We start from the raw sequence: 22165 nt of genomic DNA on the forward strand, positions 1-22165 counted from the left end.
CAAAAGACCAGAAATGGGAGTAGTTGAAGCATATGCTGTTTTTGTGGCCTGTTGGTCACTGGCCTGTCCAGCAGCTGAATCAGATGAGGAGGGGGCGTGGGAGTCAGGGTCAACATCAAGGCAACCTGAGAGCTTTGAGGGGGAAGAGGGAATGGAGCTGTCAGAGAGAGACAGAGGGGGGAGGGAGAGAGAGAGAGAGAGAGAGAGAGAGACAGAGACAGAGACAGACAGAGAGAGACAGAGATGGAGCCTGAGCTGTCTGTCAACCCTCAGATGGAGAGTCAACGGCCCCCAAGTCTGGAGGTGGCTGTTTAGGAAGAGGAGGAACATCTGGGTCCAGTGCCTGATGCACAGATGTGCAGAAGGCAGAGGAGAGGAGAGCAGTGGAAATCTATGGGGCGATCCTTGGGATGGAAGAACCATGCTGCTAGTGAAACACCACCCTAGCTCTGGGGATAAAAGGCAAGGTGGGGGAGATGAATAGATATGGCAGACAACTATTCATCTCCCTGCTGGACAAACTTGTTAGCCTGTGGTGAGAGAAACTTTGCTGGGGCTCCCAATAAAGGAATAATTGATTTAACTTCAGAGGGTTTGTCATGTTTGGGCAGCTGAGTCAGAACAGCTGTGTAAATGTGGGTGGTCTGCCAAATATCTAATTTTGGTTACGTGACCATTGGGGTGCTGGAATGGCCGTAATTTCAAGAAGTAACTATCATCATTCAGTGCTGTTGTAACTTTGAACAGTTGCTGAATGAATGGTTGTAAAGCAATGATTAACAGTATTGTTGGTCCAGAATGTATCTGCTCATTTATTAACCAGCCGTAAGGGGTTTGGCAGGAAGCCACTGATACAGGAAAATTGTGATTAGTGCAAGTTTGAATAGTGTGATAATTGAATTAGTACAAATTACAAATTGATACCAGATAGCATTTAACGTGAGCCAAAATTCAATTAACGTGAGATTATCATGCATACAGTTGAAGCCAACATATATGTATTTGCCATTAGAATTTTAGACATTGTTTTGTGCACTAAATGGAGAAAAGAAAGATTCAATTCCCTCCTTCAGAAAAGCTCAAAAAAGAAAAGGCTAATTTTGAAGAAATAACGGAATATAGGAGATATATTCTCAGCTGTTCCACTGGTTGAGGGTCTCCTGCTTGAGCAGGGGGTTGAACTAGTAGACCTTCAAGGTCCCTTCCAACTCTGATTATGATGATGAAGATAGCAGATACACTTTGGGTATGGGTTTATCCTCCAGCTTGTCCCTTCCTTCCTTCCTCCCTCCCTTCCTATTTATTTATCAATTTATTTTAAACATTTATACAATCTATCTATCTATCTATCTATCTATCTATCTATCTATCTATCTATCTAGTAGATAGGATATTTTGATTTTTTTTAAAACTTTACTTTATGTAATTACTCTGACTTTGTTAAAAATAAACTGAAGTTATTATATTCTTTTAAACTTTTATTTCATTAATAAACATATAAAATTTATATTTGGAGATGGGAACAATTACTGCATTTCCCATAGAAATACCAATTAGAATAGTGTAAATTCCAATAATATGACAAATCATTTTGTGTGATACATTAGGTGTGCAAAGAGATAATCATTACCTATTAAAAATATAGAAACAAGTTTGAAACTTATGCAAGAAAAAACAATTGCACAGGTATAGAATAGGTTAATATCAAGATCACGTGAAGTTTTAGTATAGCTTTATGCTACACTGGTAAGATCATATCTAGAATACTGTGTCCGGTTTTGGTCACCACAAAGCAAAAAAAGATATTGAGACTCTAAATGAGTGCAGAGAAGAGCAACAAAGATGATTAGGGGACTGGTAGCGTATCATGAAAGGTTGCAGGAATTGAGTATGTTCTAGTCTAGTGAAAAGGACTAGTGAAGACATGATAGCAGTGCTCCAATATTTAAGGCACTGCCACAAAGAAGAGGCGGTCAATCTATTTTCTAAAGTACCAGAAAGCAGGACAAGAAGCAATGGGTGGAAGCTTAACAAACTGACATCCAGCCTAGAATTAAAGAGAAACTTACTGTCAATGAGAACAATTAAAAGCTTGCATCCAGAATTTGTGGGTGCTCCATCACTGGATGTTTTCAAGAAAAGATTGGACAGCCATTTGTCCAGAATGGTATAGTACTCCCTGCTCGAGCAGGGGGTTGGACTAGAAGACCTACAAGGTCCCTTCCAACTTGGCTATTCAATATTCTGTATAAAGCATTTTATGGCTTGGACCTCAGACTCTTTGTGTTTATTTCTGTGTGTAGAATCATGTGAATGAATAATGTGTGGGAAGGGATGGTGCTAAATCCCACCCCTTGAGGGTTGTCAATATGAAGGTCTTTGGTAATTCTCTCTAAAAATGCAGTCTTACAGAATTTTTTTCTTCTACTGATCAATATACACCCCTCCGTAATATCATTGTGGAAAGGATAAATATTGTTTTCTTGCAAGTGTAATGCAAGTAGAATTATAGCAAGAGACCCCTCCCATTATTTAGAATGCAGATTTTAGCCAATACACAAATGTGAAGAGGTTTCCTTTACCAACTGCCCTAAGAACCAAATAAACATATATTCCCATGGCTATCTTCCGTTAGACATTAAAGTGATCTCAAGGCACTTTGGCATCAGGGAACCAGTTGTAAAATATCAGTTTTCACAGGAACTGCTAATAAATTGACTCCAAGCCCCCCCTCCTCCTAACTGAATGGCAGAATCACTTTTAGGGATCTGACATGCTGCCTTCCTTAGAAAAAGGAGAGATCCACCTATGAAAAGATAGAAACAAAAATTCCATCATAGTATTTTAACAAGGTTTGTCAGGGTATTGGGAGTGGATTTTTTTTCAGTAAGGTAGGGGCCCTAACATGATGTTTAGCTACCCATTCATTTTGGGATGAAGGTAGAAGCTTCTAAGCAACTAAGTATTGGGTTTTCCCCCTGTGGAGCCTAGAGTCAAGGATTTTCTTAATTTCAAAGTGTTGTTCACCTTCTATCATGATAGGAACAGTTGGTGTGGGTGCAGGTGGTCTGAGTGGTGAGATTACTTCTCGTTTGAGTAAACTAATGTGAAATACTGGGTGGATGTGTCTTTGGAAGGAGTAGTTCTACTGTTACTGTGTTGATGACTCCAGTAATAGGGAAAGGTCCAATAAAATTTGGCCCTAATTTCTTTGATGGCTGCAATGACTTCAGGAATTTTGTAGATAAGTATACTCTATCTCCAACATGGAAAGGTTTGGGTTCCATTCTTTTCTTGCCAGCTTGAATTTTAAAAGTCGCTCTAGCTTCCTTTAAAGCTAATCTAACTACTGGCCATGTGTTTCATAACATGTCTATCCACTCCTTAAGTGAGGGGATAGTGGGTTCTTCTGTGGGTAGTTCAGGCATGGGGCTGAAATCCTGGCCTGTTGCTACTCTAAAAGGGATGAAACTAGTGCTTGAGTGTACAGAGTTATTGAATGCCACTTCCGCAAAAAGTAAAATTTCAGTCCAGTTATCCTGTTGAAAATTAATAAAGCATCTTAGATATTGTTCTAGGACCGAGTGAACTTTTTCAGTTTGTCCATTAGTTTCCGCATGGTGACTGGAGCTCAATCCTTGGGTGGTGCCAAGTAAAGTCAAAAATGCCCTCCAAAATGTTAAAGTGAATTGGATCTCTCTGTTGGAGATGATTCTCTGTGGGGCTCCATGAAGGCAATAAATGTGTCTCAGGAATAACTTGCCTAGACTTCTGGCAGTTGGGATTGTTTGGCAAGGTATAAAATGTGCCTGTTTTGAAAACAGGTCTGATACGACCCAAATGACAGTAATCCCCGCACTTTCTGGCAGTTCTATAATAAAGTCCATAGCAATCTCTCTCCATGGTGCTGAAGGTTCAGCTACCTTCTGTAAGAATCCTTGGATTATCCCTTGATGTCTTTTAGCTGCTGCACAAATAGGGCAGCTAACTACATCTCTCTCTATGTCCTTTTTTAGTGATGGCCCTCAAAATTGTCTTTAATTAAGTGTAAAGTTTTCACAAAACCAAAGTGCCAAGGTAATTTGGAGCCATGGCACCTTGCCATTAACTGCAGTCTTTGGCTAGCTGGAACATACAACTTCCCTCCCAACCAAGCTAAGTTATCTTTCATCAGGCAGCTGGATTTGTGGCTCAAAAATCATTCATCAGTGGCTAAAGCTTGTTTAAAAGTTTGGGTGGTATCACTGTCTGACAATTTTTCTTGTTTTGCCTGGGATATGGTGATTACTTTAGTGGCCACCTGATTGTTTTGTATCATGTTTTGTATCATCTGGCTTTGTACTATTGTATTGCGGTTTTCTAGATAGTGCATCTGCCAGAAAAATTTCCCCACCTGGGAGATATCTGAGCATAAATTCAAACCATTTAAAGTACTGAGCCCATCGTACTTGTTTTGGGGAGTTTCCTTTGGGTCTTTAAGGCTTCTAAATTTTTAATGATCTAGTTTTCAAAAGGGATCTTACTTCCCTCTAGGAAATGCCTCCAAATTAAAAGCGCCCACCATACTACATAAGCTTCTTACTCCCAAATGGCCCACCTTTGTTCAGTTTCATTCAATTTTTTTGGATGTGTAAGCGCATAGTTGTAATTGGCCTTGCTCATTTTTCTGAAGCAGGACTGCTCCTATTACCACATCACTGGCATCTGCTTGTATGACGAATGGTTTCTCTGTGTCCAGGTGCTTTAGAATTGGCTCTGCTGAAAACAGTCATTTAAGTTTTTCAAATGCAGCTTGGCATTCCATTGTCCAGTTCAAAGACCGCTTGAAGGGTAGGGCTGAAAAATTTGTTCAGTATCTGCAGGATAAAATCGCTCAGATCCGGACAGGCTTGGACTCTGACTGGGTAAATTCGGGCGAGTCGATGGGGATGAATTTTGTGGAGACCATCTGGGATGAGTTTGACCCTGTGACGTCCGAGGGCATGGACAGGATTATGGGGAGACTCAGTGCTGCCACTTGTGTGCTGGACCCGTGTGGCTCTTGGTTAGTCTCGGCTTCCCAGGAGGTGACACGAGGCTGGCTCCAGGCGATTATCAACGCTTCGTTGAGAGAGGGGTTCTTTCCCACTGCCTTGAAGGAGGCGGTGGTGAGGCCCCTCATTAAGAAGACTTCCCTGGACCCAGCTTTTTTAGCCAACTGTCGTCCGGTCTCCAACCTTCGCTTTGTAGTGAAGGTTGTTGAGAATGCAGTAGCACATCAGCTTCCCCAGTCCCTGGATGAAGCTGTCTACCTGGATCAGTTTCAGTCAGGTTTCAGGCCCGGATACAGCCCAGATACAGCATTGGTCGCGTTGGTCGATGATCTCTGGTGGGCCCGGGACAGGGGTTGCTCCTCTGTCCTGGTCCTATTAGACCTCTCAGTGGCTTTTGATACCATCGACCATGGTATCCTACTGTGACGACTCAGGGGGTTGGGAGTGGGGGGCACCGTTTTACGGTGGTTCTCCTCCTACCTGTCGGATTGGTTGCAGTTTGTGTTGACTGGAGGACAGGAATCGACCCCGAGGCGCGTCACTTGTGGGGTGCCCCAAGGGTCGGTTCTCTCACCCTCCTGTTCAACATATATATGAAACCACTGAGTGAGATCATCCGTGGTTTTGGGGTACAGTATCATCAATATGCTGATGATACCCAACTTTTCATCTCTACCCCAAACCACCCAAACGATGCCCTAGACTTGATATCCCGAAGCCTGGAGGCTGTGCGGATCTGGATGGGGAGGAACAGGCTCAAGCTCAATCCCTCTAAGACTGTGTGGCTGTGGTTTCTGTCATCCCGATTTGTGCATCTTGTTCCATCTTTGATGACAGGGGGAGAAATTTTAGCTCCCTCAGAGAGGGCCCGCAATCTGGGCATCCTCCTGGATATGCGGCTTAGTTTAGAAGAACACCTGACAGCTGTGACCAAGGGGACCTTTTACCAGCTTCACCTGGTATGTCAGTTGCCCCCCTTCTTGGATCGGGATGCTCTCTGCACAGTCACTCATGCCCTCGTCCTTTCTCGCCTGGACTACTGTAACGCTCTCTTCATGGGGCTGCCCTTGAAGAGCACCCGGAGGCTTCAACTGGTCCAGAATGCGGCTGCGCGAGTTATCATGGGGGCACCTAGGTGCTCCCATGTTACACCCCTTTTAGGCGGCCTGCACTGGTTGTCGGTTGTCTTCCGGGTGCAATTCAAGGTACTAATTATGACCTTTAAAGCATTCCATGGCTTAGGCCCAGGGTACCTGCGAGACCACCTACTGCCAACGGTAGCCTCCCACCGTCCAGTGTGATCCCACAGAGTTGGCCTCCTCAGGATGCCGTCAGCCAGACAGTGTCGGTTAGCGACCCCCAGGGGGAGAGCCTTCTCTGTGGGAGCGCCTTCCCTCTGGAATGAGCTGCCCCCGGAGCTTCGTATAATCCCCGACCTCCGGTCCTTCCGATGCGCCCAAAAAAGTTGGCTTTTCCAGCAAGCCAGCCTGGCCTGAACAAAACAAAATAAATTATGGATCATTGTTAATTTTAATTTGATTTTTTTTAAATGTTATTGTCAATTCTAATTGGGTTTGTTTGGGATATTCTATTTAATTTTTTTAAATTTTTGTATTATGTGTTTCTTTTAATGTTGTATGCTGCCCTGAGTCCTTGGGAGAAGGGCGGCATATAAATCTAATAAACCAAACCAAACCAAACCAAACCAAACCAATGAATAATTTATAATTAATAATTTAATCAAGCACTTTTAAATGATTCATTAAGAAGTTTCTAAGTATCTTACATCAGCGGATAATACAGTTAGAGTACAGTTAATGTCACTGAACAGTGTTATCCACCTCATATTTTCTGCTTAATATTAATTTAGGCACTGACCAATTTTGAAAAATGATTGGTGAGCAAAAACTCAAAAATTCCATCTATCCCTGGCTGGGGAAATATTGCGTAATCTTGTGAGGGGAAGAATATTTAAGAGATTGATTTTAAATTCTTAAGGTTTTTTGGTCCACTGATTTCCCATTGAAAATGTGGTCTCCTCAAAGGACATTTTAAATCCATGTTTATTAATACAATGTATTTTACAAAAGAACATGGAAGATCATAAAAGTTATACAGTCATTGAGTGACTTTCATTTAATGACAATTCAGAGTTAAAAAACGATGACAAATAATTTTGTGGCGAATTGTCCCATTTATAATCTTTGCAGGTCTGTATAGCAAAGCAAAATAAAATCATAAGCAAAATTGCAGTTTCACTTAGCAAGTGGTTTGCTAACAACTAAGTTGCCAGTCATAATTGTGGTTGTTAAACAAGGACTACCTGTATAGCTAATCCTAACTCTTGTTTCTAAGTCATTTGATGCTGGAGTTTTCTTTAAATTCTACAAGGTTCTAACCAGCAAGACAAAAGCATGTAAGCACTCCCCTCCTCACTTTTGTTTATTTTCTGCCCTCCCTATTTTTCCTATATAATTTAATTCCACTGAAACCAATGAGTGCAATTAACATAGCCTAGCTCTTAATTTGCATAGATTAGTAACTGGTTTGCAGAACTGTCGGAGGCTGTCTTGCAGTTCATTTTTTTTGTTAGCAGTACAAAAGCAACTATTCTCAGTTTTCCACAGGAGCCAAAACAAGGTTTCTGAGGTCAAAATATTCTCACCATCTGGAAAACCACAAATCTTTATTTCCCAAGGTCTATAGGATTGAAGATTAAATCAGTCAAAGAAAAGAAGATTTCAAAATGTATACACTAATGTAAAAATATTTTGGAAAGACAGGAAACACAGGGTGCTAACAAACTATTTTAATAGTCTGGATTTTTACTGTTATAATTATTCATTATCATAATTAAATAGTAGTGCATAATAAATTATCTATTGTCTACTAAAATCCTGAACATTATTATTGTAGGTAATATTATTGTAGGAAATAATAATGAAATATTTCTGGACCCTACCTTAAAAACCATATGTAGCATCAACTGAAGACCAGCCTTGCCAGGATATTTACCAGAAATATTTGCCGCAGATAAATTGAACAGGTTGGCTCCTGTTTCCGTGCACAGAGCATGAATAAGCATTCTTTTCCCTACTCCTACAGGGCCAACCAAGAGCAAGGTTTTCACTAGAGGAGCTTTCTCATGGACAGACTGAGAACCTATAGAATAAAATTAGTACAATGATAAAATTGTTCAAAATATATTTTTAAAGAAAGCTTCTTTCTAATAGCTCAAACTGTAATGTCTAAGTGCTGGACACGGGAAAAACCAACTAATGGGACTGACAAAGGCTTGGCAACAGAATGGATCAAAAGAGAACTTTCATTTCCAGGCTGGAGATAGCAATAGCAGTTAGACTTATATACCGCTTCATAGGGCTTTCAGCCCTCTCTAAGCGGTTTACAGAGTCAGCATATCGCCCCCACAGTCTGGGTCCTCATTTCACCCACCTTGGAAGGATGGAAGGCTGAGTCAACCTTGAGCTGGTGAGATTAGAACCGCTGAACTGCAGATAACAGTCAGCTGAAGTGGCCTGCAGTACTGCACCCTAACCACAGCGCTACCTTGGCGCAGCAAGCTTTTTAAAATATATATATAATTTCTAAATAATTAAAATTCAACCTTTTCTTTACAATGACCCAGCAAAAACTAGTATTTTTTGGTTTAAATTAAGTGAATCCTAAGATAATTTTGTTCAAGCCACCTCTTTAAAGTCTAAACAGATTGTGGAATGAGATAATACTTAAGCAAGTTTGACACTTGGAATACTGCATTCGGTTTTGGTTACAATATAAAAAAGTTGCTGAGACTGGGTCATTCCATGTCAAGTGGTCTGATTTCAGAAAAGTGTCCTACCCAACCCACATGGATTTCGATGAAATTTGGTGTGAACATGCACACACTTCCCCAATGAACATTTTTAAATGTTATTTTTGCCGATGCAATACTTGCGGAGATATAGTCATTTGTTTCACCCTATACCGCAGCCTTCTACAGTATGACTCTGAGGTTTCAGCAACTTTGAGACATACCACATTTTTCAGAGTATAAGACACACCGGAGCATAAGATGCACCAAGATTTTGAAGAGGCAAATTTAAAAAAAAGTTTTTGCACTCTGCAGACCTCCCAAAAATGGTCCATTTTTTGTCAAAAAAGGGGTGTTCATAGCCTTTAGGAGGCAATTCCAACAGCACTCCCATCACCACTGTAATTCAGTCTACCCAACTTGATGCTGGTTTTCCTCTTCTTCCTTCCACCTTTCCCAGTATTAAAGCCTTCTCCAAAGTATTTATAAATCATAGTTGGTATTTATAAATAATAATACATAATAATAATAAATTGAGGATATATTGAACGTAATTGTATAACTTGAGAAATTTTCTTTGTCTACTTATTGATATTATCTCTTCTAGAAGTGTATCTTTTTTAAAACTAAATAAATAAATAGAAAGGGGGAAAAGTTAACTGGTAAAAGATACATTAAAATCTCGGTCTTCCTTCAAATTTAATTTAAATATTGGAGACTTAATTTGTTGTTTTCCCCAAATGGCTTTTTTGTATATGCTGCAGCTGCCAAACTGTTATGATGGAAATAAAATTATAAAGAGTGGTGCTGTAGTTAAAGCTTTTAAAATTAGAAATTTTTTAATCTTAGCTGAAAATATTTTAAGAGATAAGAACTGTATAAAATTATTTCAGAAGAAATAAATCAAACGTCATAGCTAATAAAAATATGAAACTGTCAGGAACCCAAGCATTGTATTCTGCCTTTTGCCCAGTTCTCCTATGAACTTACCTAATGGCAATATTCCATACAGGACTATAAGTTGCTTCACATCTGTAAGAGAAGGCATTGGTTCTACATCTACTTGTCGAAGTGTAGTCCCCAGATAGCTGTATTCACCTACAAGGAAGAAACAAATGCACCATACAAAAAGCTTAGTTTCAAAAAGTAGAATATAGAAATTGAATCATAGATTTGGAAGGAATCCAGTCCAAATCCCTGCTCAAGGAAGGAGACCTTGTATTATCCCAGTCAAATAACTGTCCAATCCATTTTTGAAAGCTACTAGTAATGAAGCACCCACAACTCCAAGAGGCAAGTTGCTCCATTGATTAATTGTTCTCACTATCTCCTTGGTTTTAGTTTTGATCTCTCTTTAACAAGCCTCCACCCATACTTGTCCTGCCCTCTGATAAGTTAATCTTCTCTTGTATGTCTCCCAAGTTTTGGAAGACAGCTATCCTGTCACGCAAAGTCCTTCTCTTCAATAGGCTAGACATACCTAACTCCCTCAACTATTCATAACATGATTTAACCTCCAGAGCCCTTATCATCTTTGTTGCCCTTCTCTGCTCTCTTTCTAGGGGTTCAGTGTCTTTTTTGTATTGTGGTGACCAGAACTGGATGCAGTATTCCAAATGTGGCCTCACTATTGCAGTATAAAAGTGTATTGTCACGTCTTATGATCTTGATGCTGTCCCTCTGTTAATGCAGACTAGGACTGCACTTGCTTTTTTGACAGCTGTAGCACACTGCTGGCTCATGCTTAAGCAGTGGTCTACTTAAGTAGAAACAAGTAGAAATTGTTAGGGAACATAATTAGAATATTTTCGATCCTAACCGTTCCTTAGTTGGAATGCATTCTTAACATGGGTGAGAAATAGACATAGATTCTAAACTTCCATGAACAACTGTAAATAATATAGGTAGTTGCTACGTTCTGAAGTCTCGAGAAAGACTTGTCAATCAATGGGGAAAAAAGGAAGCCGTTGAAGCTGGCACGTGTGCAGGCTCGAGGAAGCTGGGGAAGCTTCCTATTGGTTAACAGTTTGACAACCGCATATAAAAGGCTGTCAGTTAAGTTCGTTACTTTGTTCGTTGTCAGCTACGTTAATAAATGGTTAGCGTTGCATTGTCTCCGGCCGTTTCTTGAGGAGAATACTTTCCAGTAGTTCTTACATAAGATCTACTTATTCAGCAACCACTTAAGATTATGATGGCACTGAATGAGGAATATTTAATAACAGAGTTGAAAGGTACCTTGGAGATCTTCTAATTCAACCCACTGCATAAGCCGGAGACCCTATATCAGTGATACCCAACCTTTGTGGCTTGGTGGCCTGGCTGGGGGTAGGGTGGGGTGGAGAGGGGAATTGGGCTGCACAAGTGGCAGGTTGGTATGTGCGCAGCTCGACTTACATGAGTGGTAGGCTGGCACGCACGTACTTGATTACCCACCACTTGCACAAGTTGAGCTGCATGTGTGCACTCTGGCCAGTCATTCACGCGGCCCAATTCCGAATAGGCCATGGTCCAGTTGTGGGCCAAGGCACAGAGGTTGGGAACCCCTGCCCTATACAATTATAGACAAATGGCTGTCCGATCTCTTCTTAAAAACCTCCAGTGATGGAGAACCCACAAATTCTGAAGGCAAGCTGTTCCACTGGTTAATAGTTCTCACTGTCAGGAAATTTGTCCTTAGTTCTAGGTTAGTTTTTTCCTAGATTGGTTTTTGTTCTGACCCCCCCTCCGTCTGGTGACTAACGCCGACACAAGCTTACTGTTAGCCATGCTTTATTCACAGTAATTACTCACAGGCAAGACGTTGGCAGCAACCCAGACTCCCACAGATAAGAGATACAATACACACAAGAGTTTCTCCAGTTTGGTATGAATGGTTGTGACTTGCAAAAGGTCTCCTCCCAAAGTCTCTTCTTATATACTCTCTTGGGAGGAGCCAAGCCACAACCACCTGGGCTTAAGTACCTCTTATGAGTCTGTCTCCGTAACTGCTGCCTCCATTTCTCTGCCCTTCTTTGCCTGGCGTCAGGGACAAACTCCCTTTGATCTTCACCACTGCTCCAGTGCCTGACGTCAGGGACAAACTCCCTTTGATCTTCACCACTGCTCCATGCCTCAGGCGCCTCCTGGTGGCCAACCAGCCTCTCTGGTCCCTGCTTGGAGTCTGACCCTGCCCAGGGTCCTCCACATCTTCCAGAGCCGACTCATAGGGTCCCTCGCTATCAGAGTCCATCGGCAGCTCCAACGGCTCCTGCTGGGCCACAACAAGTTTCCATACATTGCTGCTTCTTGTCCTGCCTAATGTTCAAGTGTGTCGAGATCCTTCTGGGTCTTGAACCTATTTTCTGGTTTCAGCCAGAAGAAATTTTTAAACTAAACTACATTTAGAAACTAAGAAGAAATTTCCTGAGATTGAGAGCAATCAATCAGTAGAACAGCCTGCCTCCAGAAGTTGTGGATGCTCCATCATTGGAAGTTTTCAAAAAGAGATTGGACACCCATTTATCCAGAACATTATAGGGCTCAAGCAGGACTAGAAGGTCCCTTCCAACTCTGCTATTCTATATTTTATTTGACATCACATAGCAATGGAGCTCCCAATCCCAATTACTGTTGTTAAGTGAGGACTAGCTGTAGTATGAACTATTCTTATCTCAGATGAAATGTGGGAGCTTCTATAAAATTCAGAGACTTGTCAAGGCAACCATAAGTATAACCAATGAATTGAAATTGCCTATTGGGACTGCTGTGTTTCATTTGTGATTTCTGAAAATATATTTTGGTGCACATGGGAGCACCAACATGGCATATCCTTTCAACTGTTTAAAGGAGCTATGTTCTTACCTGGGATTACATAACTGCTTTCCATCCTGTGGAAAGGCACTATAGCTTTAAAAGATTGAACATACTACATTTTTTAATTAAATTTGGAGGCCCTATTTTATCATGGAATGCTAATTTAAAAAATCTAAAACACAGTGCATTAATACTGTTCATATGTAAATAAAATGAGAAAACACAGAAACACAACTAAAATGCAGCATAAATTACTTATTCACTTGAGAAAGAGCTCAGTACTGAGGTGTCAACCAATAGTGATGAATTATAGAATCAGAAGGCACTCAACATACCTTAAATAATAAGTTTATAATTGTAATTCTCGTCCAAAGTGTGGAAAGTTTTTATGAGCATTAATGTTTATACTATTGTACTTAAAATTTGGAGATAGGAATGCCATCTAAACCTACAGCATTGTCAGAAATGCCACTACAATAATAAGTACAGAACACCTATGTGAGTGTGTGTGCATGTTTGTGCTGTTCCTACTATCATCTATTCTACATTCAGTCAGAAATATGCTTTGTTGAAATATTCAATTGTTGCTGCATCAATACAAGAGAACTGAGTAAATCTTACCCTATGTGACAAATTAGATTCTAGATATGTTTAAAGATCACTCACCAACCTGTGAGGAACGTTCTGTTTGTCCTGGTGCTCTTCCTCTGGGCTTTTCAAGTTTTTCTACTTCTATTTAAAAGAAGTGGGCTGGCCAAGTTATTGGTAAGTATTTTAAAAAATTCCCTTTGTAATTTTGTATCATTATTACAGATTACCAAATATTTAAGTTAAGACCACAAATAATGTATCAGTCTATTAATTCTGTTTTGGATCTGCTGCTACTGTCAGGAAGAACAATTTACTAAAATATGTAAACTGCAGCCAAAATCCTGAAGTCATCTGAATTTGTTTTAATCTATATTTTAATCTATGTCACCAAGATGCTGATTCTCGGTAACTTTTAGCTGAATTTAAAATGACTGGTATTGTAGTTCATTTATCTAGTACCAATTTTGTCACAAATGCTTAAATCCAAAATAATACATTGCATGGATGCAATCCCCAAACAAATACATAGTCTGTACTAACATATAAAGTTTATACTTTACCAACATAATCGCTGAGTTTTACTTTTTTACTTCTTATTAATATTCCTTCTTCTACCAGCTCTTGGTAAAGAGAATCAATGGTCCTATACAGAAATAAAGAGTAAGCTACACAAACATATCTGTAGACAAATGCATATTCTTGATGGTCTCTGCAAGTATTTCAATGAGATTAGCACTGATGATGTTGCCTAGTCAAGTAATGAAATATCTGCAAGGAAACAACCAGGCTCAAAGAGCATCAAGGACTCCACAGTTCAACCATGAACTACATATATTCTTCTATTAAAACAAAAGCATGTATTTTCTATCATTTATTAGAGGTCTCCTTTAAATGTTCTTCCCTAAAAATATTTTTATGTTTAATAGTAGCTCATTCATACTTTTAATGAAAGTTTGCCATTGCATATTTACTGTTACTGTCATATTTTTTCATGTGTTGGTGCATAAATACTATGAAATCATATTTATTTAGCATTATTGTAGCATAAGATAGTCCTCGACTTATGACCACACTTGAGCCCAACATTTCTGTTGCTAATTGAGATAAGTGTTAATTGATTTTTGCCCCATTTTATGATCCTTCTTCTCACAGTTATTAAGTGAACCACTGCAGTTGTTAAATTAGTAATATGTTTGTTAAATGAATTTGGCTTCCCAATTTGACTTTGCTTGTCAGAAAGTTGCAAAGGTGATCACATGACCTTGGGACACTAACTGTGACATGAGTAAATTGCCAATTGTCTGAATTTTGATCATGTGACAATGGGATGCCGCAATAGTTGTAAGTGTAAAAATGGCCATAAGTCACTTTTTTACAGTGACGTAACTTTGAATGGTCACTAAATGAACTATTGTAAGTTGAGGACTATCTGTTTGAAAAATGAAGCACTAAAGTCTTATATAGTGCAATCCTATGCATGTTAGTTCAGAACTGTGGGTCAAGCAGCAGAATTTGTGAAAGTGATCTATACAAGTATTTTATTGTATTGAAAGGTAATGTTGGAAATACTGATGCAATGGGCAAGGGCTAAGACTCTACTCATATTTTACATATCAGGAGGGGTTTTTTTGATAGAAAATTGAATTTAACATTTGGCCTAGATAATAGAAACAGAAGTTAGAAAGGAGGAGATATGAAGGGAGGTAATGGTTTAGAGGAGTCTTGTTAAAGAAGATGATGTTAAATGTTAAATATTAAGGTTAGAATATTATATGGTTGTTATTATTGTGATGACTAAATATAATGAAGATGTATAAATATGACAATCTAAACATAATTGTACCCAGAATACACACTTTGATGAAAATTGAGTGTTATATAAATAAAAGAATAAAAATGAAAAAGAAAGAAGTGCGCATGTGAGTGCATCAGCATGCAATATTGTGTAATTATCAAGACAATTGTACAGAGCCAGACTGTTACTACAAGAAAATGTGGAAAGGCATTTACTGCATATGCAAACTTTATTTATTGAGTTGGAACAGTGTGGCATGCATATTCCTCAATCTCAAGGTACTGTTGGTGTTAAATAGCCTTGATGAAACGTGGGACATTGTTTCAGCTGTTTTTGAGTGCAAACCAGGACTTATGAATGGAAGCCCTTAAAGCCTGTTTGATTTCAGAAGAAAACAAATGCCATTTTAGAAAAAGCCACGAGGAGAAATTTCTAAGGTGGGGCCCCAAGGAACAGAGAGAAAAAAGCTACAGACAGGATGTCTGCAGCGACCAGAGTAACAGAAGAGACCAGATTACAGCCCAGCAAATATTTTCAAAAAAGCAAGAAACGGGACAGCAAGACTGGAGGTGTTTCTTATTTATTTATTTGTCAAACATATACAAGGTAACAAGTATAGGTATGAACATGAACGTGAACAAAGGAAGTAAATACAGATAAATGGGGATAGTAAGACAGAGATGGTATGCACGTTGGTGTGCTTATGCACTTCCCCTTTACAGACCTCTTAAGAATGGGGTGAGGTCCACAGTAGACAGTTTGAGATTGAAGCTGTGAGGGTTTGAGGTTGTAACAATGGAGTTTGGTAGAGCACGCCAGGCGTTGACCACTGCGTTGCTGAAGTCGTATTTTCTGCGAGTTTGAAGTTGTTTACTTTGAGTTTGTATGAATTGTTTGCCCGTGTATTATTGTGGTTGAAGCTGAAGAAGTCGTCGACAGGCAAGATGTTATAGCAGACAATTTTGTGTTCTATGGTTAGATCGAACCGCAGGCGGCACAGTTCCAGATTGACCAAGCCCAAAATTTGAAGCCTGGTGGCATAGGGAATTCTATTGTGAGTAGAGGCTTAAGAGTACTCTTGTGAAATACCTCTGAACCCGCACAATTGTGTTGATGTCCGATATACAGTGTGGGTTCCAGGTGAACAAGATGTATTCAAGAATTGGTCTGGCAAAGGTTTGAATGCCCAAGTTAGCAATATAGTGTTACCAGAGAAGATTCACAAAATTAGGTTAACATTTTTTTTTTTAAAAAAAAAATTAAATTTACATTTTCCAAACATTAAAATCAAAATTACACTTTTATCGGTATTTCTTTTTTCTGATTTCGGTTTTCCATTTTCCATTCTATTATTTTATACATATTCTTCTTCGTTTCTTACTTTCTCATTTTTACAATATATACATCTATATACAGTATTAGATTGATTTTGTATTTCACCAAATCTCTCTTCTTTGATTTTAATATTTTATGATTCACACAATCTCCAACTCTTTAAGCTTCTCCTGTAATAGTGTTTGCCGTTTCCTTTTTTTCCTTATTTCTCCTTGCTGTATATGCTATTGTTATATCCCACATAGGCTTTTGTGATATCCCATAGCTTTTATAGTGTTGTTTGATCTTTCTTGTTTTGCTTAAAGAAAATATCTAATTCCTTATCCATCATTTATATGTATGATTTTACTTTTATAATTCTCTGATTTAGCATCCATCTGAATTTTTTCCTCTGACATTTCCATTTTACCATTAGTGGATTATGGTCTGCCCCTGTATTTGGCGAAATCTCCATATCTTCTATATTATTGATCAATTCTGGGTTCATCCATGCCATATCGATTCACGACCATGAGTTGTGCGGATGGGAAAAGAAAATGTACTGTCTTTTTTGGATATATCTATTTCCATGCATCTCTCAAATTTAATTCTTGCACCATTTCAAAGAAGGTACTCGGTAGTTGTCATTATTTCTTCTTCTTCTTCTTCTTCTTCTTCTTCTTCTTCTTCTTCTTCTTCTTCTTCTTCTTCTTCTTCTTCTTCTTCTTCTTCTTCTTCTTCTCCTCCTCCTCCTCCTCCTCCTCCTCCTCCTTATTCCTATAATCTATTTTGTTGTCTGCCACTGCATTGAAATCACCTATTATACAGACATTTTTCCAATCTGATTCAATTATTTTCTTGTGTAATTTATTATAGAATTCTTTTTGGTTTATATTTGGAGCATAAATTGTCACCAACAGAATTCTTTTTTGATTTGTTGTTATTTCTGTCATTAAAAATCTGCCTTCTCTATCACTAAATATTTTCCTCGAATTTAAACAAACTTTATGTATACCGCAATTCCTCTTTTCTTATTTTGTGCTAACACCAGATGCAGCTTTCCTAATTTGGGGCATTCCAGAATATTACCATATTTTTCTTTGATATGGACCTCCTGTAGGCAGACAATATCCATATTCTGTCTTTTGAGTCTTGTTAATGTTTGTTTTTGCTTGGCCGGTGAGTTGATACCATTGATGTTCAAGGATATCATCTTTATTTCATCTTCCAACTTATTGGCATGTTGGGTTTGGTCCTTTCCTTGTTCTTGTCTCGGTTTGTGTTCTTGTCCTGGCTCCTTCTCTCTCCTATCATTCTATTTCCCTTCGGTCCCCTATATCCTGCTCCATAAGTTTTTCCTCTGATGTCTGTTCTTCCTGACTCTTATTTTCTGCTTCCTCTCTACTCTACTCGTCAATACGGAATTTTTTTTCCTGCCAGATTATTAGCATCCCTTCAGGAATAAACCATCTAAACATCACTCTGTATTTGAGCAGTTGGGTCGATAGGAAATGGTAGTTTCTTCTCTGTTCCCTTATCCATTTTGGTATCTGTTTTAATGTTATGATTTCTTTTTCCTTATAGAACAAAGACTCTTCTCTTGTTTTGCTGTTTATCTCTTGTCTTTTTTCTTGTAAATCTTACATGTATCTCTCTTGGAAGTTTATGTGTACTTGCCCAGTTTTTGTGGACCCTATATACATCATCCAAGTCATTTTCCACTTCCTGCTTGCTTTTTTGCAGATGTTCAGCCAAGAGCTTGGTCCCCAGACTTGCCTAAGATGTCTGGCCGCCGGCAAGCACAGGTGCAGAGGTGGGGACGGCGGGGGGAGCTTATGTGGTGCAGCTGGCTTCTTTGACAAATTTGGGGACCTTGCAAGGCATATGTAAGGTCCCTGGACCTGCCTAAGATGCCTAGCTGCTGGCAAGCACGGGCGCGGGGGTGAGGACGGCGGCGGGAGCTTGCCTCCTATGTGCCGGCCATGCCTCACAAACTACCGCCCGTCGCCCCGTGCTCAGCAAAGCAAGTCTGAGGAGGGGAGGTCTGGCCGTCAGCAAAAGACTTCTGCCGAGGCAGCCTGGGTGGGCGTAAGAGCGAGCGAGCGATGGAGGATCAGCCTGATCCTCGTGATCTGGCAGCTGCAGCAGCATCATCAAGACGAAGTGGGAGCGAAGGGAGGCGAAGGGGCCTCGGTGCCCTGCCTGATCCTCCATCACTCGCTCACTCTTTTGCCCGCCCAGGCCGCCTTGGCACCACTCTGGCTACCTCCGTCCACCTGCACCTGGCAGCTGCGGCAATGTCATCAAGACGAAGTGGGAGTGAAGGGACCTCAGTGCCCTGCCTGAATCAGGCAAGGCACCGAGGCCCCTTCACCTCACTTCGTAACTCAGACGAAGCGGAGCCAGGGCCCTCTCTCCTGGCCAGGCTCTTCCCTCTCGCTCTTCATCTTGATGACATTGCCGCAGCTGCCGGGTGCAGATGGACAGAGGTAACCAGAACGGAGCAGTTGCAGCCCGGGCGGGCAAAAGAGTGAGTGATGGGGGATCAGGCAGCCTGATCCTCCCTTGCTCGCCGGGCCGCCTCGCCGCCACTCTGACTACCTCCATCCATCTGCGCCCGGCAGGTGCAGCAACATCATCAAGATGAAGAGTGAGAGGAAGAATTCTGGGAGTCCACAAGTTTTAAAGCTGTCAAATTTGAGCATCCCTGTGGGTTTTTTTTTCTAAAGGGTTAGGAATGCAAGGGTCTTGTAACTTGACAGCTTTAAGACTTGTGTGCTTCAATGCCAGAGTTTCTGAGCCAACATTTTGATTGCTAAGCAAGAGCTTTGTTAAGTGAGTTTCACCACAGTTTACAAGTTGGCCATGCCCATCCAATCATATGACTGCCAAGTCACTCCCACTCAGTCACATGCCTGGCAAGCCACTCCCATCCAGTCACATGGCCAGCAAGCCACTCCCACAAAGCAGGCCACACCTACAGAAGAGGTTTCAAAAATTTTTGAAACCCACCACTGGGTTGGGCCAATACAAGCCAGTTTGGGAGGAGCAAAGTATGCACTGGTCATTGTAGATGACTACAGCAGGTTTGGGTTCTGCAATTTACTAAAGAGTAAAATAGAGGTGCTACAGAAATGGAAGCAATGAGTAAGCTTCGTAGAAAGAAGATATAAACAACAGATATGTCAACTGCAAACTGACAGAGGTTCAGAATTCATGTCAGCAAGTTTTCAACAGTGGTTGGGACAGTTAGGAATAAAACACCAATGCACAGATCCGTAAACAGCAGCTGAAAATGGCATGGCTAAGAGATGGAATGCTGTTCTACAAAAAATAAAGGACTCATTGCTGGAGGATTCTCGTCTGAGCAGGTCATATTGGGGTGAAGCCATGTTGACTGCTAATTATTTAATCAATAGGCTGTGGAATTCCGCTATTAATAATACTCCACATTCAGTGCTTTATGGGAGGAAGCCATCTCTGTCACATTTAAGGGTTTTTGGAAGCAATGCATGGGTGCATATTCCAAAAGCAATCATGAGAAAAGGTTAATCAAAGGCTAGAAAGCTCAGGTTTACAGGCTATGAGCCTGGATCAAAGAGCTATCACTTTAACAATGGGAGCAAAAGAATAGTCATTTCCAGGTCTGCTAGCTTTGAAGAGCAAAATTGGAACAGAATTTATGCCAATTTTTTGAATGTTCCACTTAGTGACCCACTTAATGATGGTATCAGCATTCAGGGAGAAGCTCAAAAAGAACAAGAAAAGGAGTCAGGGCTAACCTTTACCCTAATTTGGTATTGGTATTACCCAAAATTAAACAAGTGAAATGGAAAGAAGCTATGGACAAAGAAATGAAATCAAAGGGTGAACATAAAGTGTTCACATCTATAACTTTGCCAGAAGTTTGCAAAGCCGTACGATGTAAATGGGTGTATAAAAAGAAAGTACTGACCAACAATGAGGTACAATCTAAAGCAAAATTAGTGGCACAAGGTTTTTCACAAAGGAAAAATCTGCACTATGATGAGGTATTCACACCAACTGTAAAGAGTGAAAGCATAAGGTTGGCACTAGCATTGGCAGTGGCACATGGCCATAAAATTTGGCATTTTGATATAACCACAGCATTCCTCAACACAAAATTAGAGGAAGAAGCACCAGGGTATGAAAGCAAAAAGCCTAACACTATATATAAATTGAACAAGGCCATTTATGGGCTAAAGCAGTCAGCCAGGAATTGGAATATCTGTTTTAATACTGCATTGAATGGTCTTGGGTTCAAGAGTTGCAAGGCTGATGGTTGCATATACACTGGAAAGATACAAGGTGGGGATTGTTAAGTATTAGCATTTGTAGATGATCTGTGTTTAATTGCGCAAAATCTGTCACAGAAAAAGGAATTTGCTAATCAATTAAAGAAAAAAATTGAATTAAAAGATTTGGGAGAAATAAAAAACTATCTTGGTGTAGAAATACAAAAAACTGAGAAAAGTGGTTATGTTCTCAGTCAAAGAAGGAAAATTGAACAGCTGTTGGAGAGATACAACATGAAAGAATGCTATGTTGTTAGTGACTATGTAAATGATATAAAAACCAGAAGGAAGTCCAATTTTGGGATTGTGGTATTGTTTGGAGGGGCTTTAATTGGTTGGAAGTCCAGGAAACAAACAACTTTGTTTCCAGAGGCAGAATTTATTGTTGTGAGGTAACTTGGTACGTACAGCTGTTAAAGGATTTAAACGTAACGGAAAAGTAACTGAAGCTATAACGGTGTTCGAGGATAATGCTGCTTGCATTAAAATGGCAACAGGTGACAGAGTAAAGAATAGAAGCAAGCATGTGGATGTTAAATACTGTAATGTAAGAGAAGTCATCAAATCTAAATTAATTAGCTTGCTTCACTGTTCTTCAGAGGACAATCTGGCAAATATAAGGACCAAGCCACTGGGTGCAGTACACCATGGGAAGAATATTAAGTTATTTGGTTTTATGTCTATTCCAGACATAAAGGGAGGAGTGTCAGTATGTAACAGTTCATGAATTGGAATAGACATGGTAACAGGTCAGCCAATGAGGACTGTTTGGTGACCCAGATGGTTCAGAGCCTGGGCGTGGCTTAGGTTCACTGATCTGTATATCTGTATATATATAAGTGCTTCTATGATTCTATAACTTCTGTGATTATTGATTCTGGATTTCTGGATTCTGATTCTGGCTTCTGCTATATGGTATTGTATATAAAGAACTTTCTTATATCAATGAATCCTGCTGAATTATTTACTTGTGTGTTGGTTGGATTGCTCCCAACTCGAAATAAAATTTGATGCATATTTGATACATATGAAGAACACTCACAAACTATTGTACATTTAACCAAAAATAAACTTTATGTAAATTGTACTTTCTTTATCTAAATTTCTTTCTGCATTATTAGAAGTTTAAAAACAATTCATGTTAGATTCTCCATAATAGCCAACAAATTTGATTGCATTTAAAGACTTATCAGAATGAATCTCAGAAGAGCAACTGCAACTTTACCGATCAGCTGTCAGATCTTTATCCTTTTTTCCCTTTTTCTTTCTTCCACCTTTTTTCCCTTTTTTCTTTTTCTGAAGATCATAAACAGAAAAAACAGATTAACAGAGTTGGAAGGGACCTTGGAGGTTCTTTAGTCCAACTCCTTGCTTAAGGAGACTCTATACCATTTAAAAAAAATGGTTGTGCAATCTCTTCTTTAAAAAAACTCCAGTGAAAGAGCACCCACAGCTTTTGAAGGCAAGCCATTCCACTGATAGTTCTAAGAGAGGAAATTTCTTCTTATTT

The 22165-nt window shown here is 39.8% G+C and overlaps 1 protein-coding gene across 1 annotated transcript in view; it reads right to left on the reverse strand.

Moving 5' to 3' along the window:
- The window catches only part of DRC11 (dynein regulatory complex subunit 11), a 157575-nt gene that overhangs the window by 64305 nt on the left and 71105 nt on the right, over positions 1-22165 (reverse strand). Inside the window, exons 12-15 of the mRNA XM_087716592.1 lie at positions 21881-21951; positions 13791-13873; positions 9835-9942; positions 7996-8195 (exon numbers count right to left, since the gene is read on the reverse strand). Coding sequence (XP_087572718.1) covers positions 7996-8195; positions 9835-9942; positions 13791-13873; positions 21881-21951 — 462 coding nt within the window. The remainder of the gene's footprint in view (positions 1-7995; positions 8196-9834; positions 9943-13790; positions 13874-21880; positions 21952-22165) is intronic.

This window comes from Thamnophis sirtalis, unplaced genomic scaffold, assembly GCF_051295495.1.
Source record: "Thamnophis sirtalis isolate CommonGarterSnake01/CBP01778 unplaced genomic scaffold, rThaSir2_p1.2 scaffold_5, whole genome shotgun sequence".
In the NCBI taxonomy this organism is placed as follows: domain Eukaryota; kingdom Metazoa; phylum Chordata; class Lepidosauria; order Squamata; family Natricidae; genus Thamnophis; species Thamnophis sirtalis.